Source organism: Canis lupus, chromosome 19 (assembly GCF_048164855.1).
Source record: "Canis lupus baileyi chromosome 19, mCanLup2.hap1, whole genome shotgun sequence".
Lineage (NCBI taxonomy): Eukaryota > Metazoa > Chordata > Mammalia > Carnivora > Canidae > Canis > Canis lupus.
In genome coordinates, this window is record NC_132856.1 from 39,388,822 (window position 1) to 39,402,943 (window position 14,122).

At 59.8% G+C, this 14,122-nt stretch overlaps 2 protein-coding genes across 4 annotated transcripts; one reads left to right on the plus strand and one right to left on the minus strand.

Annotated features, from left to right (window-relative positions):
• Positions 1 to 238: 238 nt before the first annotated feature.
• On the plus strand, positions 239 to 10,489 carry PCBP4 (poly(rC) binding protein 4). Of its 3 annotated transcripts, XM_072786022.1 has the most exons (14): positions 249 to 433; positions 5,615 to 5,738; positions 6,627 to 6,767; positions 6,910 to 6,933; positions 7,034 to 7,066; positions 7,300 to 7,411; positions 7,650 to 7,781; positions 7,930 to 8,058; positions 8,310 to 8,384; positions 8,531 to 8,575; positions 8,652 to 8,715; positions 8,852 to 8,904; positions 8,994 to 9,163; positions 9,599 to 10,489. In XM_072786022.1, exons 6-14 carry the CDS (start codon positions 7,388 to 7,390, stop codon positions 9,885 to 9,887), a joined length of 981 nt encoding a protein of 326 aa, XP_072642123.1. In that variant the 5' UTR covers positions 249 to 433; positions 5,615 to 5,738; positions 6,627 to 6,767; positions 6,910 to 6,933; positions 7,034 to 7,066; positions 7,300 to 7,387; the 3' UTR covers positions 9,888 to 10,489. The 3 variants fall into 3 exon arrangements, with proteins under 3 accessions (XP_072642121.1, XP_072642122.1, XP_072642123.1); XM_072786020.1 differs by lacking the exon at positions 5,615 to 5,738 and having other exon boundaries at positions 239 to 433; positions 7,295 to 7,411; XM_072786021.1 differs by lacking the exon at positions 5,615 to 5,738 and having other exon boundaries at positions 246 to 433; positions 7,295 to 7,411; positions 9,796 to 10,489.
• Positions 10,439 to 12,675, minus strand: GPR62 (G protein-coupled receptor 62). The gene has a single exon (XM_072786023.1). The coding sequence runs from the start codon at positions 12,309 to 12,311 to the stop codon at positions 11,217 to 11,219; it is 1,095 nt and encodes a 364-aa protein (XP_072642124.1). The 5' UTR covers positions 12,312 to 12,675; the 3' UTR covers positions 10,439 to 11,216.
• Between the last annotated feature and the right edge of the window lie 1,447 nt (positions 12,676 to 14,122).

A 14,122-nucleotide genomic window follows, 5' to 3' on the forward strand; every position in this document is an offset into this window, starting at 1 on the left:
GCGGGGGGCGCGGCCGCGCGGGCGCTCGCGGCGGGAGCCCCCGCCCCCCAGCTCCCGGCGCCGGGACGCGCTGCCGGGGAGGGTCGCCCCAGCCCTCCCGGAAGCGGCCGCCGCTCGGGGCGCACCGCGGCGCGCGGGGCGGGGCGGGGCGGGCGGCTGCGGCACTGGGGCGGCTGGGGCGGGCCCGCCGCGCTGTAATCGGATCCGGGGAGGGGGCGGGGAGGGGCCGGGCCGGGCGGGCCGGGGGGTGGGGGGGGCGCGGAGCCGGGCTCCGGGCCGGCCGGGCTCCGCGCCTGTCAAACCCCTCATTGTTCGCAGCTGATGTCACTCGCAGTTGTGAGCGGCCGCCTCTCCCGGGGACAATGTGGGACTGAGCGGCCCAGCCGCCGCGCCGCCGCCGCCGCCGCCGCCGCCGCAGGACAGCCCCAGCGAGGTAGGGCGCGGGCCGGGCGGGGCACCGCGGGCCGCGAAGTTTGGGGGTTCAGCCGGGGGGGCGGGGAGCCCGCGCCGGAGTCTCCAGGCCGGGGTCCCGGTTTGGGAGACCGGGAGACCGCGAGGAACACGCTTCCCTGTCCCACTCGGGCCCAGGCCTGCACAGGTGGGGGGCGCTGCTCTGCCAGAGGAGCCCCCGGCGTCAGGGAGGGCCGTCCTGGACGAGACCCCAGATTTGAGGCCCACATCCCACCTGCTGTTTCTGTCCTTCGGACCTGCTCTTCCCTGGACCTCCTGCCTTGGGTTCTGGTTCTGCTCCATCTCTGTCCCCATCTGCCATCCCCCTGCAGTTCCTGGCTCACCACACACCCCTTCCCATTCTCTGCAGTCCTTGCCTGGGGGGGTGGGGGCGTGGGGGCAGACAGATCTCCAGACCAGGGGTGTGTGGAGGTGACAGTTGGGGGCTCAGAGTGGTCCCTCATGCTCTGTGGCTCTTCAGCCCCTCAGCTCTGACCTAGCTTCTAGCCAGTCCCCCTGGGGGGGCTGGGGGTGTCTCTGGGTACTCACTTCAGCCTGGTCCTCATGCCTGCCTGGTCAGGAGAGGGAGGTGCCCACCCCCTCACCCCCCTATCCCAGCCCGCCATCTTGGGACCTGTGGCACCCAGTGCTCCGCCCGGCTCCAGCACCCTGGGGAGTGGTCTTCAAGGGGATGCTCCCAGGGCCAGTTGCATTCCCTCCTCCCAGAATGTGGGCTCTTGGTCCCCACCAAGCCCACACTGTTTACCTTCATGCTGGACCAACAGGGCATGTGTCCCTAGGGGCCCTCCTTCTCCTACAAAGAGCTCTTAGACCCCAGGGACTCTTCAGGAGCTTAAACCTTAGTTCCAGCCTTCACTCTTTCCTGAGGTTACCCTCACTGCTTCAGAGCCAGCACCTGGGGCCTTATCTTTTCCCCATCTGAAGGTCCCCTAGTCTCTCTGAGCTCTGGAACCCCCTCAATCTCCAAAGCACCCCCATCCCAGCCCCCACCCCCCAGGCTTCATCAGCATGCAGGCTCAGGCTGCCCAAACACAAGGGGATTGTTCTTCTTGCATGCTCAGGGTGGGGGGCTGGGAGCAGGCGGCCCACACACCCTGGCAGGCCCAGGCCACAGGGAGGCTGGCTTTGCCCCGCCCTGTGTCCCCAGACAGGCTGTGTCCACCCTCCCTACTCTCATCCCTGCCCCCCCTCCAGCCTCCATCACCACTGCCCAGTAGCATTGACCTCTTGAGGAAAGAGCCCTGGGCCGCACAGGTGAACCCCTGGTTCTCCTAGCTCTGCCAGTTGCTTTTCATGTAGCCTTATAAACAAGCTCCTCCCTCTTTGGGCCTCGGGTTCTGACTTTGTGAAACCTATACCACTCCCCAGCTCTTCTTCCAGCCTCCCTTCCACAGGGAGAAACCCATTCTGGGCCTCTAGTGGTCTCAAAGCTCAGCGCAAATCCCCCACCTGCCTGGGGAGCATGCCTGGGGAGCCCCTAGACCCAAAGAAACAGCAAGAACAGGGGTTGAAGGTGCTGAGGAGTGGAAACTGGGATTTCTGTCCTGGCAGGCCCTGGCTTTCCCCCGTGTCTGGTCTCTCGTGCCCTCGATCTCACCCCATCCTCATTGCTTCTCTGGGACCCTCAGCCCCATCTCCAGTCCCTAATGCCTCCAGGCCCTTCTCCCTATGCACTGAGCCTAGTCCTGGCTCCTGCCCTCCTGGAGGAACTCCTGTCCTCCTGGATAGCAGAAAGATAGGCTTGAAAATGCCCGTGACGGTTCCTTTGAGCTTAGTTGGGGCACAGAGGCCTGAGTGATTATATCTGATTTGGAAGCTTGGGGAGGACTTCACAGAGGAGGTGGCATTTGAGAAGGATTTTGACAGAGAGTGAGGAGGATGGGCATTTGAAGCTGGGATCAGCCCGAACAAAAGCCCAGAGTCCTGGAGGTACTAGGCGTGTTTTGCAGCCTGATGTGTAGGGGGGCAGGGGGTGGAGATGAGACAAGAGAAGCAGGCAGAGGCCAGGCCTGTCTGTGGTGATCAAGTTTTATTCCTTGGGTACTGGGGAGCCAAAGATGGCTGTTGAGCAGCAGAACGATCCAGTCCCCAGCCTGGAAAATGAAAGCTAGAGTCTTTTCTTAATTTGGGTGAGGCAGTGAGGGGATGGGTACCAGTGGGTGGGGTTGTACCAAGAAGTTGTATCCTTTCTCTTGGAGCCCAGTCTAGGCCTGGGTCTGCCTCAGTTTCTCTTGGCTGTGAGGACTCTTGAGGGGTTGCTTCATGATGCTCTAAGGAGGCTGTACCATTTCTGGGACCAGCCAACTTGTCAGAGCTTACCTTTGCTGCTTAGCATCGAGTCTACAGGACAGCCTTGTGTCAGGAAACTCATGGACCCCACGCTGTTCCCCTGAAGGCCTCCCCTCCCCCGACTCTCCCAAGGGGTGGTATGAATGGCCATCCTGGGAGGCTGTAAGGCTGAGAGGCTGGGTGCATGGGTCGGAGGATACTAGGGCATTTCTTGCGGAGACCCGGGTAATCAGGAAGGAGGAGCCTACCCAGAGAAGGGAACAGGCAAGGGAGTCAGGATCCCTCAGTATGATCTCCCCAAGCCCAGTGTCCACCTCCTGCCACGCCCTGCTCCTTCTGATGTCCTGAGCCATTCCCCAGCATCACTGGGTGTGGCCAGCATGGCTGCTTTTGGATTAGGAGTAGGAGGCTGCTAGGTTGGAGCCTGGTGGTGCTGAGGGGAATGTCAGGGGATGTGAGGTGGGGGATGAACTTGGAGACTGCCCCCCCACCTTCTCCCTAGCTCAGGTGGGTCTATAAGCCCTGGTTGGTCCAGACACTGGCTAGCAGAGCCAAGGGAATCCCCCAAGGGGCGGGCCAGTCCACTTGAGTTGCCTGGCCCCAGGAGCCCTCCCCTCCCCCGGATTGTTCTTGCTCCAGAACAAAGCCAGGGTGGACACTTGATCCCTGCGTGTGGGGGGGAGCTGGCTAAGCCCCCGGCCCTTTGATTGGGCAGCTGTCATGAGAGAGAGACAGCTGGGGGGGAGGGGCAGGAAGGGGCAGCCGCCATCGCTTACACAGCTGTCACCCCCCCCCCCGCCCCCTCCAGCCTGAGTGGCAGGAAGCCAGGGACAGAAGGAGTGGGCACTGGATCTGGGGAGGGGGCCTGGGGAGCAGGAGGGAACACCCGAGGTCAGAGGCAGAGGCCTAGTCTGAGCTTGGTATGTTATGCCAGGGAGCCCTGCTGACCAGAGGGGGCTGGGCACCCCCAGAGGTGAGCTGGAGGTCAGTGTGGCATGACGTTTGGCTGCCATGTGGGTGGCCCAGCAGGGACCTAGGGCCCACCAGCAAATAATTCCCTTAGAACCCTGGTGAGGGTAGAAGGGGAGCCAATAAGTAATAGGGTCACTTATTCTTAGGACCCCCTAGGAGGATAATTTGGGAAACCTGTGTCTGGAACTCCTGTTCTCTCCTAAAAACAGGAAAGATCTTGAGGGTGTCTCAGAACAGGAAGGACACAGAGAGACCAGCACCAGAATCCCCCCCAGTTCCACACATACACACATAGCACAGGCGGGTAAACTGAGGTCCAGGTTAGGTGAAGGCCTGGCCAAGGTTACCCATGGAATTTGGGACAGTGGGTTCTCCTGCAGACTCAGGTATCTTTTTCAGGGCGGGAACTCTAGTTCTGACCACATTCTAGCCCCTTTGCCCTTTTTTCCCCGAGCCTTATGACCCCAAAGGTGATGTGGCAATGGTATGTCAGGTCTCCCACTGGTTATCACTCCACAGGAGTCCCTGAGTCTCAGAATATTCTGGAGTCTCAGGACTGTGGCTTTCGACAAGTTGTCAGTCCTTTCCAAAACATGACCTGCGTGTACTAGCCAGGCAGGGGTTTCAGGAACTACTAAAGCCAGTTCCCCACCTTTGAAGAACCTCCCTGGTCTGACAGACCCAGATGGGACAGCCAGAAAGGGAAGGCAGATGGGGCCTATGATAGACAGCCCCACGCTAGCAGGCAGGACCATGCTGTCACCACTCCCCACCTCTCTATGACCTTGGGCGGGTGATAGACCCTCTGTTGGCATCAGATTCTCTTCTGTTTGGTGAATTCATCTGTTCAGCTAGCCATTACGTTCAGAGCACCTTCTCCAGCCTGGCTCTGGCCTGAGCTCTGGGGACACCAGGAGAAGGTGGCAGCCTTGGCTCCTGCTCTAAGGGGCTCCTGGCCTGGGCTGCCCAGGGAGAGACAAGTGCTTCGCTGGAGGAAGTGCACGCAGCTGGGGGAATGTCAGCAAGGACAGCCAGCATGAGGCTGGCCAGGATGCTCATCTCGTACAGTCCCTGTACCCACTGTTGACCTCTGACATCTAGAGAGCCTATGGGCAGAAGTCAAGCAGAGGGAGGGGCAGCTGCTGGGAAGACAAGTGATTGAGTTCTTGAGGAGACAGTGTTGTTACCCGATGGTTCAGATGAAGGAAGAGGCTTCATGCCATAAGTGGTTTGCTCGGGCTTCCTGAGAAAGCTAGGCTGGGAGCTCTCCAGTTCCTACTCCATGCCCAAGCTCTGCTAGCAAGGGGGTTCCAAAGAGGGGATTGGAGAGTGCTCCACGCCCTTGACCTTCATGTCAGGATAGGGCAGGGGGCTGAGGAAGAAGGTGCCCAGTGGTCACCAGAGTGCTCTAGGCAGACGCATGCATCCTTGGCTCCCACACCCTCCTGGGCAGGAGGAATTTGCAGGGTTGGGGCTTGATTTTGGTTTCTCTTCAGCACCAGTTGGTCTCATTCTGTTTTCCTGCTTGGGTTCAGCTCCCCATCACAGCTGAGACTTGGTGGGAGAGGGCCACTGGAGGAGAGGGATTTCCAAGCAGGATTAAGGTTCAGGATTAGGTTGGGGCATGAAAAGGGGTCGGGTAGGGAGGGCTGGCGGCTGGGCTAATCCCAAAGGCTAATCTCTGGCTCCTCCTTCCTCTGTCAGTTAACGGCCTTGACATTTCCCAGCCCCCAAATCCCTTTTTTACCCATCACCCAGTCCCTGGGGGAAGCATTCTCTCCATTTTATAGGTGAAGCTGTGGAGCCCAGGAGCCCAGTGACTTGTTTCTGGTACAGAGACAGTGTTGCAGGCTGGGAATGTGGCCGCTTCTTACCTCCACAGCACGCAGGAGAGCAGCCCTGTGCAGACTGCTGGGCTCCTGGCATCACCCCTTCACCCCACGAGCTGAAGGAACCCTGCTCTCAGAGCTGCCTGCAGAGAACCTCCGCCTTAGTGACCTCTGGAGGTGGGGCTTCCAGCTCCCGTGCCCCCCTCCCCACAGCCTTTGCCACGCAGGGGGAGGCGGGGGCAAGAGGACCCTCCTAGAACCTTGTTATTTTCACTTCTTCCCTCCTTTCAAGGCCTCCTTGTGGCTCCCTGTGGCTGCTCCAGCCTCTGTTCCAGCTGCAACTCCATGCTCTAGTCAGCAGGGCAGGGGTGGGGGGGTGGAGAGGGGCCCCTGGACACAAGTGCTTCTTATTTGAAGTAACATTTCAATCTTAACCATACTTTCAAGGCGCAATCCACAGGGGTCCCCTCTTCCAAGGGGTCACAGAGGAGGCGCCCCCTCTCTGGATTCTCATAGGCTTCTGGTTAATTCTTTCTTCCACTGTTCCACTATCAGGAAAGGGGAAGATACCCATGGAGACTGGTTGGCTACCACATATGTGCTTAGCTCATCTTAATTCTCCTAACTCTTTGGGGGTAGGACTTGGTAGTCTCTGCTTACATATGGGGAGGCTGAGGCTCAGATGGGTTAAATGAGCTGTCTGGGGTTACACAGCAAGTGAGTTGCACGCAAGGGTAGTGGTCAGTGTGACATTTGAAATGCAGTCTAGCGACACCTAGGTAGCTCAGTGGTTGAGCGTCTGCCTTTGGCTCAGGTCGTGATCCTGGGATCGAGTCCTGCATCAGGCTCCCTGTGGGGCACCTGCTTCTCCCTCTGCCTGTATCTCTGCTTCTCTCTTTGTGTCTCTCATGCATAAATAAATACAATTTTAAAAATCTGGAGGTCTACTCTGTCTCTCATCCGTGGGAATTTGGTTAGTCTGAGGTCTGAGGTCCCCATGTAAGGGCAGGGGCCCCAAAAGAAACCCAAGCTCCCCTCTAATCCTTCTTCCACTCCCCCCATCAGAGCCGCCAGGCACCGTGGACACACTCCTAGGCTGCTGTGGCCCCAGCCCCGCCTGACAGGATGAGCGGCTCAGATGCGGGGCTGGAGGAGGAGCCAGAGCTCAGCATCACCCTCACACTGCGGATGCTGATGCATGGGAAGGTGAGTGGATGAGGGGCAGGGTAAGGCGTGGCCAGCCAGGACTTGTAGCTCCTGTGTCCTGTCTCTGGTAGAGCCCCTGTCCTGCTGGGGGACAGGCCTGGGGCATTGGTCCCCCCTGACTCTATTCTTATCTTGTTTGCAGGAGGTTGGCAGCATAATTGGGAAGGTAGGTGCCCAGTTCTGTTCTGTATGGACCTCAACCCGAGGCCTCAGGCCAGGTAAGGGGCCACAGGCTAAGAGCCAGTTCATATTTTTTTCTCCCACAGAAAGGAGAGACTGTAAAGCGAATCCGGGAGCAGGTGAGGATGGAGTGTGGGAATGCTGCCTAGGGTTTGGAGGTTTGGAGGGGAGGGGAGATCCCTGGCCCACATTTTCCCTGAACCCCACCATCTGGGATGACCAGTGAGTGCCCTTGGAAGGTAGCTGTTTCCAGCCTTGGCTGGGGCCAAGTGAGTGGGCAGGCAGACCGGTTCCTGGCAAGGAAGTGGAGAAGGAGCTCCGCTGCCCGGCCTTGTCTGTACCCGCAGAGCAGTGCCCGGATCACCATCTCTGAGGGCTCCTGCCCCGAGCGCATCACCACCATCACTGGATCTACCGCCGCTGTCTTCCATGCGGTCTCCATGATCGCCTTCAAGCTGGATGAGGTCCGAGGCTGGCTGGGCTGGGAGGCCAGGGGTGGTGCCCCAGGGCAGGGTGGGGGGAATAGGGCTCCAAACCCACACGATGGCAGTAGGTGGCAGGGAAGGCCAGGCCCAGGGCAGGGTTCTTTCATGAGTGAGGACTCGGGGAGGGCTGCCCTCCTTCAGACCTCAGTAGGAAGATGCTCCAGGGGTGGGGGGGCAGCAGGGGCATGCACAGCCAAACCACAGTCTTCCTGCCCAGGACCTTTGTGCCGCTCCTGCAAATGGTGGAAATGTCTCCAGGCCTCCGGTGACCCTGCGCCTTGTCATCCCTGCAAGCCAGTGCGGCTCACTGATTGGGAAGGCTGGCACCAAGATCAAGGAGATTCGAGAGGTGAGGAGAAGGGGATTACCACCCTCAGGGAGTCCTACCCTTCACTTTGGAGAGGGAACCTGGGCTTATTGTTTCCTGTCCCCTGGGGAGCTCTGAGCCTGGGCAGCCCTAGTCTGGATTATGAGTCGCTCCTGTTCTCTGCTTGTAGACCACAGGTGCCCAGGTACAGGTGGCAGGAGACCTGCTCCCCAACTCTACAGAGCGTGCTGTCACTGTGTCTGGGGTGCCTGATGCCATCATCCTGTGTGTGCGCCAGATTTGTGCTGTTATTCTGGAGGTGCTGCCCTGGTGCAGGGACGGGGGGACAGGGGATGGGCCCTGCGCCTGCTTTGTTAGGCCCCCAAATCCCGTGCGTGTGGCACAAGGTGGAGGCAGGGCAGGGCTGCATGGATGGACTGGGAGCTCCAGGATATCGGGATGCGTTTACCTGGGGGTCATAGGGAGGGACCGGAGAACATAGGGACCCTTGGGGAGGTCAGAAGGGCCTAAAGGGGCCTGACAGAGCGTCTTCCCATTGGTGCCTTCTAGTCCCCACCCAAAGGAGCTACTATCCCATATCATCCGAGCCTCTCCTTAGGTACCGTCCTTCTCTCTGCCAACCAGGTGAGATGGAACAGTAGGAGGGGTGGGAAGCATTACTGGGGAAGGGGGAATGAGGTGGGGGAGGGATGGAAGGAGGACTTGGAGCTTGGCAGAGGAGAGGAGTGACTGGCCACAGTAACCCCAGTTCACCTGTTTTGTCCCCACAGGGCTTTTCCGTCCAGGGTCAGTATGGGGCTGTGACCCCAGCTGAGGTGAGTGACCATAGCCCCAGGGTCCCCTCCCAGAACCAGGCCTCCTCTGACTTCTGACCCCTCTTCTTTGGCACAGGTCACTAAACTCCAGCAGCTTTCTGGCCACGCAGTCCCCTTTGCCTCACCCAGCATGGTGCCAGGTGAGCAGCCCTGCAGAGGGAGGCAGGGGCGACACCCCTGGGGCCAGGCGGACCCCCTCCTCCTCCCTGCAGAATGTACATGGGGAGGCAGGAAAGGCCTAGAACCATGTCCAATCCCCCTTCTCCTCCTTCCCAGGACTGGATCCTGGCGCACAGACCAGCTCACAGGAGTTCTTGGTTCCCAACGACGTGAGCAGGGGATGGAGTGGTTTGAGGGGGTTGCACAGGGGTCCTGGGGTTTAGGCCTGGCCCAGGGTTGAATTCCACTCTCCCCACAGCTGATTGGCTGTGTGATCGGGCGCCAGGGCAGCAAGATCAGTGAGATCCGCCAGATGTCAGGGGCACATATCAAGATCGGGAACCAAGCGGAGGGTGCGGGCGAGAGGCACGTGACCATCACTGGTTCCCCTGTCTCCATCGCCCTGGCCCAGTACCTCATCACTGCCTGGTGAGTTTGAGGCGGGGGTGGCCCAGGTCACGGGGCTCACATGCCTGTGAAAGGTACACTTGGGGTGGGGAGAGCTGATCTCCCTTCCCTGTCTGTCTGGGTGCGTCCCCTGCCTCCCCAAACCCTGCCTTACCCACTCCATGTTACCCCCTCCTCCCCTCCACATCTATCCCTCATGTCCTCCTGTCCCTTTGCCCATCCCTGTCTCTTTCTTGTGGGTTTTGGCCTCCCCGTGTCTTCCCTCACCACATACCATACCTGTTATCCTGCCTTCTCTTCTGCTGTTCCCAGCCTCCCCGCAACATCCACCCCATGTCATTATTTTTGATTCCTCTCTGTCTTTCATCTAATCTCCCCCCACCCCCATGTTTTCCCTCACTGCCCCTCTCTTACCCCCGCTGTCCCCTTCATCTCCCCCCATATCCCTCTCTCCAGTCTAGAAACGGCCAAGTCTACCTCTGGGGGGACGCCCGGCTCGGCCCCCACAGACCTGCCTGCCCCCTTCTCGCCGCCCCTGACGGCCCTGCCCACAGCTCCCCCAGGCCTGCTGGGCACACCCTATGCCATCTCCCTCTCCAACTTCATCGGCCTCAAGCCTGTGCCCTTCTTGGCTCTACCACCTGCCTCCCCAGGGCCGCCGCCGGGCTTGGCGGCCTACACTGCCAAGATGGCAGCAGCCAATGGGAGCAAGAAAGCTGAGCGGCAGAAATTCTCCCCCTACTGAGGCCGGCTGAGGCACAGGCGCAGGGGCAGGCAGGACCACCGGTAGGGGGCTGCCTCTGCACCCTACCTGCCCAAGGAGACTCCACCCTGGGGTCCCAAATGCCACTAATGCCCAGACGCATGGATGCACCCCCCACCCAGCCCAGGTCTGTGGGAGTTCCTCCTCTCAGAGTGGGAGCAGTTTCTGGCCCAGGGCCCGGGAGCCGCAGCAGCCCCAGGGTAGGGGGCTCCACCCCCTCTAGCTCTATGCTTGGATGCAGGGAGCATCCTTAGTGCCCCCACTTCCGAGGGTCACTCATGCACTCCCCATCCCTTAGGGCTTCCCAGCCTACTGGCCCCCCCCGTGGGGATCAGGGAGGAGGGCTGGGGGGTGGCTGGGGGCCGTGCTTCTCTCCCCACCTCCCTGCAGATTCCTGCTGCTTCCACCGATACCCTTTTGACTGGAATGGACCTGCTGGGCTTGGCAGAGGGCAACCCAAAGAAGGGACCCTGCTGGGCAGCTGGGGGAGTGGCATGGAGGCAGGGGCCGAATTCTCAGCAGCAGACACTCTGTACAGTTTTTTCAATCCCTGTTTTTGAATAAATATTCTCAGAGACCAGGAAGCTGTGAAACATTGTGGGTGTTGGCAAAACCTCCAGAGAATGAGTGTGGCCAAGGCCCCAGAGGACCCTATCTGTGAATCCGCCTGTCCCCATTGGGTCTTGGCCCCTTCCACATGCCAGTTCTGGGGCTTCAGGGCCCTTTGGGTTCATGATGTCCAGCCTCCTGCCCCTGGCACCACACTGATGAAGTTGCTTTCTGGGCATTTTAGAAGCTGATAGAGGAGTTCCAGTAGCTTTGTCCAGCCTCTTCTTGGTGCAGTTGTCAGGAAAGTCCTTCTGAGTGTCTCTCCACTGGTTCCTCCTGCTGTGGCTGTTACCTAGACCTTGCCCTGCTTGGTCCATCCCTTTGGCTGTAAGCTCATAGGGCCCTCGTCTTGGTGACCCTGCACACCTCCTCTCTTTCTTTTGGCCTGGGGACTATCCATGAGTGTTCAAACCACCTAAGCTGAAGGAGCCCTCAGAGATGGTTCAGGATACAGATGGGAAAACGGGCCTAGGGAAGAGTAGGTCTGTATTCAAGACTATGAAGAATAGGGCCCAGAACCCAGGATTCCTAGCTCCCAGAAGCCTCTTGATCTCACTAGGCCGCAGGACCCCTTTCTCCCCGTCCCAGAGCCAGAAATCCAGGCAGGGCACCTGCCCGGAACTGTGCAGGAGGCTGATGGGCTCCTTCTGATAGCACCATCTTTTCTCCAGTCTCAGTTCAGCATGGGAGACCGATGTCCTCTCAGGTGGCCCGTGACATACTCAGGTTCTCCCCTCCTGGCAAATCTGGGGCTTGTTCTGGTGCCTCAGAAGACGGTAGAGCAGGGCTCTCTGAAAGCCCCTGGAGGTGCTGCAGAAGTGCTGGCAGATGCCAGGCCCGCGGAGTGCAGGCCCTCGGGGACTGGGGCAGTGCCCGGCGGGCCAGGCGGCCCAGTGCCCGGCGCACGGGGCGCTGCAGCAGGCCATACAGGAAGGGGTGCGCCGCGAAGGCCGAGTAGGCCACCCAGGTGACCGGCGCCTCGGCCACTGCAGCCTGCGCAGCGGGCACCAGGCACGCACAGCAGTAAGGTAGCCAGCAAGCTGCAAACTGGCCCACGGCCAGCGCTGGGGCCAGGGCTGCTTTGCCCCCAGGCAGGCGAGGCCGGAGGGGCGGCAGGATGGAGAGGCGGCTATCCAGAGAGTCGGAGCGCGGCCGCGGGGAGCCCCGCGCGGGCCTGGGGGGCCGCAGGGCTGCGCGGCGCGCCACGAGGAAGATGCCGCTGTAGGCGCCGAGCAGCAGGAGGGCGGGCAGCGCGAAGGCCAGCAGCGCCCAGAGCGGCCGGAAGGGCCCGAGGCCGCCGGCCAGGACCGAGCAGCGCGCCGGGGCGGGGGGCGGCGCGGGCGGCGGCCCGAGCAGAGAGAGCGCGCCCAGCAGCCCCGCGGCGGCCCAGACGGCCGCGAGCACCAGGCCGGGCGGAGGCCGCGCGCCCGGCCGCAGCGGGTGCACGATGAGGCGGTAGCGCGCCAGGCCGAGCGCGGCCACCCCGAGCGTGCAGGCGGGCAGCAGCGCCGCCGACAGGAAGCGCGAGGCGCGGCACGGTGCGGGGCCCAGGCGCAGGCGGCCCAGGCCCGGCGGGGGCGCGGCCACCAGGCCGAGCGGCATGATGGAGGCGGCCGCCAGCAGGTCCACGACGCACAGGTGCACCAGGTACAGCGCGTCCCGCAGTCCCGGCGTGCGCAGCACCACCACCAGCAGCGCGCCGTTGCCCAGCAGGGCCGCTGCCTCCACGACGGCCGCCAGGACCAAGCCCACCGAGCCCACGACTTCCGAGGTGGTCAGCCCTGTGGAGTTGGCCATTCGAGCGCTCAGGCTTCACCTTGTGCGGCACTGCAGAGAGCGAAACGGAGCATCTCCCCTCCCCCCTTCCCATCACCTGTCCCTGGCTCCTGCGGCCCCTCGCCTCGGAGGCTGCCCGCGCGCTGGCTCCGTCGCCCAGGCTGCCATCCTCTCAGGGCCTTGGCCGGCCTTATGCGGAGGTGCAAGGCTGGGACTTCAGCTCTCTCCTCTGCCCGGGCAACTCGGCCTCTGCTGGAGATGGTACTGGCTGACACTCTGATGTTGCCCTTTAGAGACACACAGAGCTGGCAAGGGAGGAGCAGGGCCTGGCACCGGCCCCCTGGGTCCTAGCAGCTGCCAGCTGCCGACTGGAAGTGCTGGGGGTGCCTCTGGAGAAGGGCCCAGAGCACAGGCTGGACTCTAGATTGAGGATATCAGAATGTGGGCTTTGGAGTCAGCCCAGCCTTGCTGGAGTGGGAGTAGGAAGTAGCCCCCTACATGCTCTCTCCTCTCATCTCCATCAATGGGGGCAAGCAGATCAGCCTTTGTCCTGAGGGGAAACTGAGGTACCAGTAAGGCAAGAGCTGGAGCAGAGAGGGCTCTAGGAGGGCTAGTTCTCTCAGAGAGGCTGGGAAAGGTGAGGGAAAAAAAACCATAGGCCTTGGCACGTAGTACGCTCTCAACAGGGATTAGCGTAGCACAGAATAGGTGCTTCATGATAGCGTGTAGAATTAATGAGAGGAGGCCTTGGGGGAACTGCTGTTTTTGCTTGTTTTATTTTTTAAAAGATTTTATTGATTTGTTTGCAAGAGAGCATGCGCGGGCAAGAGCACCAGAGGGGTAGGGGCAGAGAGAGAAGGAGAAGCAGACTCCACAATGAGCAAGGAACCTGGGGCTTCATCCCGGGGATTATGACCTGAGCTGAAGGCAGATCCTTAACTGACTGAGTCACCCAGGTGCCCCACTGTTTTTGTTTCAATTGAAGTACAATTCTCTTTTTTTGGGACACCTGGGTGGCTCAGGGGTTGAGCGTCTGCCTTTGGCTCAGGGCATGATTCTGGAGTCCCAGGATCGAGTCCCATGTCAGGCTCCCTGCATGGAGCCTGTTTCTCCCTCTGCCTATGTCTCTGCCTCTCTCTTTCTGTGTCTCTCATAAATAAATAAATAAATCTTTAAAAAAAAGAATAAAATTGACATATAGTATTATAGATAACTTTAGGTGTACAACATAATGATTTGATAATTCTATACAATATAAAATGCTCACCACACTAAGTGTAGTTACCATCTCAACTGCTGGTTTTTTTTTTTTTTTAATGTCTTGCTGAGTGCTTTTTATCTATCTATCTATCATCTATTCTTTTATTTATTTTTTTTAAATTTTTATTTATTTATGATAGTCACACAGAGAGAGGGGAAGAGACACAGGCAGAGGGAGAAGCAGGCTCCATGCACCGGGAGCCCGACGTGGGATTCGATCCAGGGTCTCCAGGATCACGTCCTGGGCCAAAGGCAGGCGCCAAACCGCTGCGCCACCCAGGGATCCCTATCTATTCTTTTAAAGTGGGCTCTATACCCAGCATGGGACTTGAACTCACAACCCTAAGGATGAGATGCTCTACCTACTGAACCAGCCAGGTTCCCCCAAACTGCTGCTTTTTGTTTGGTTTCGTTTTTACTGTTAGCAAACAAGTCCCCTTCTGCTAGGAGCACCCTGAGTTTCCTTTAGGAAACCACCCTTTCCCAACTCTCAGGGCTTATGGTTTGGATGAGAAAAATCTCCACCCTCCGTTTTCCTGGTAAGGCACAAAATCCAGTCCTGGTCAGTCAGT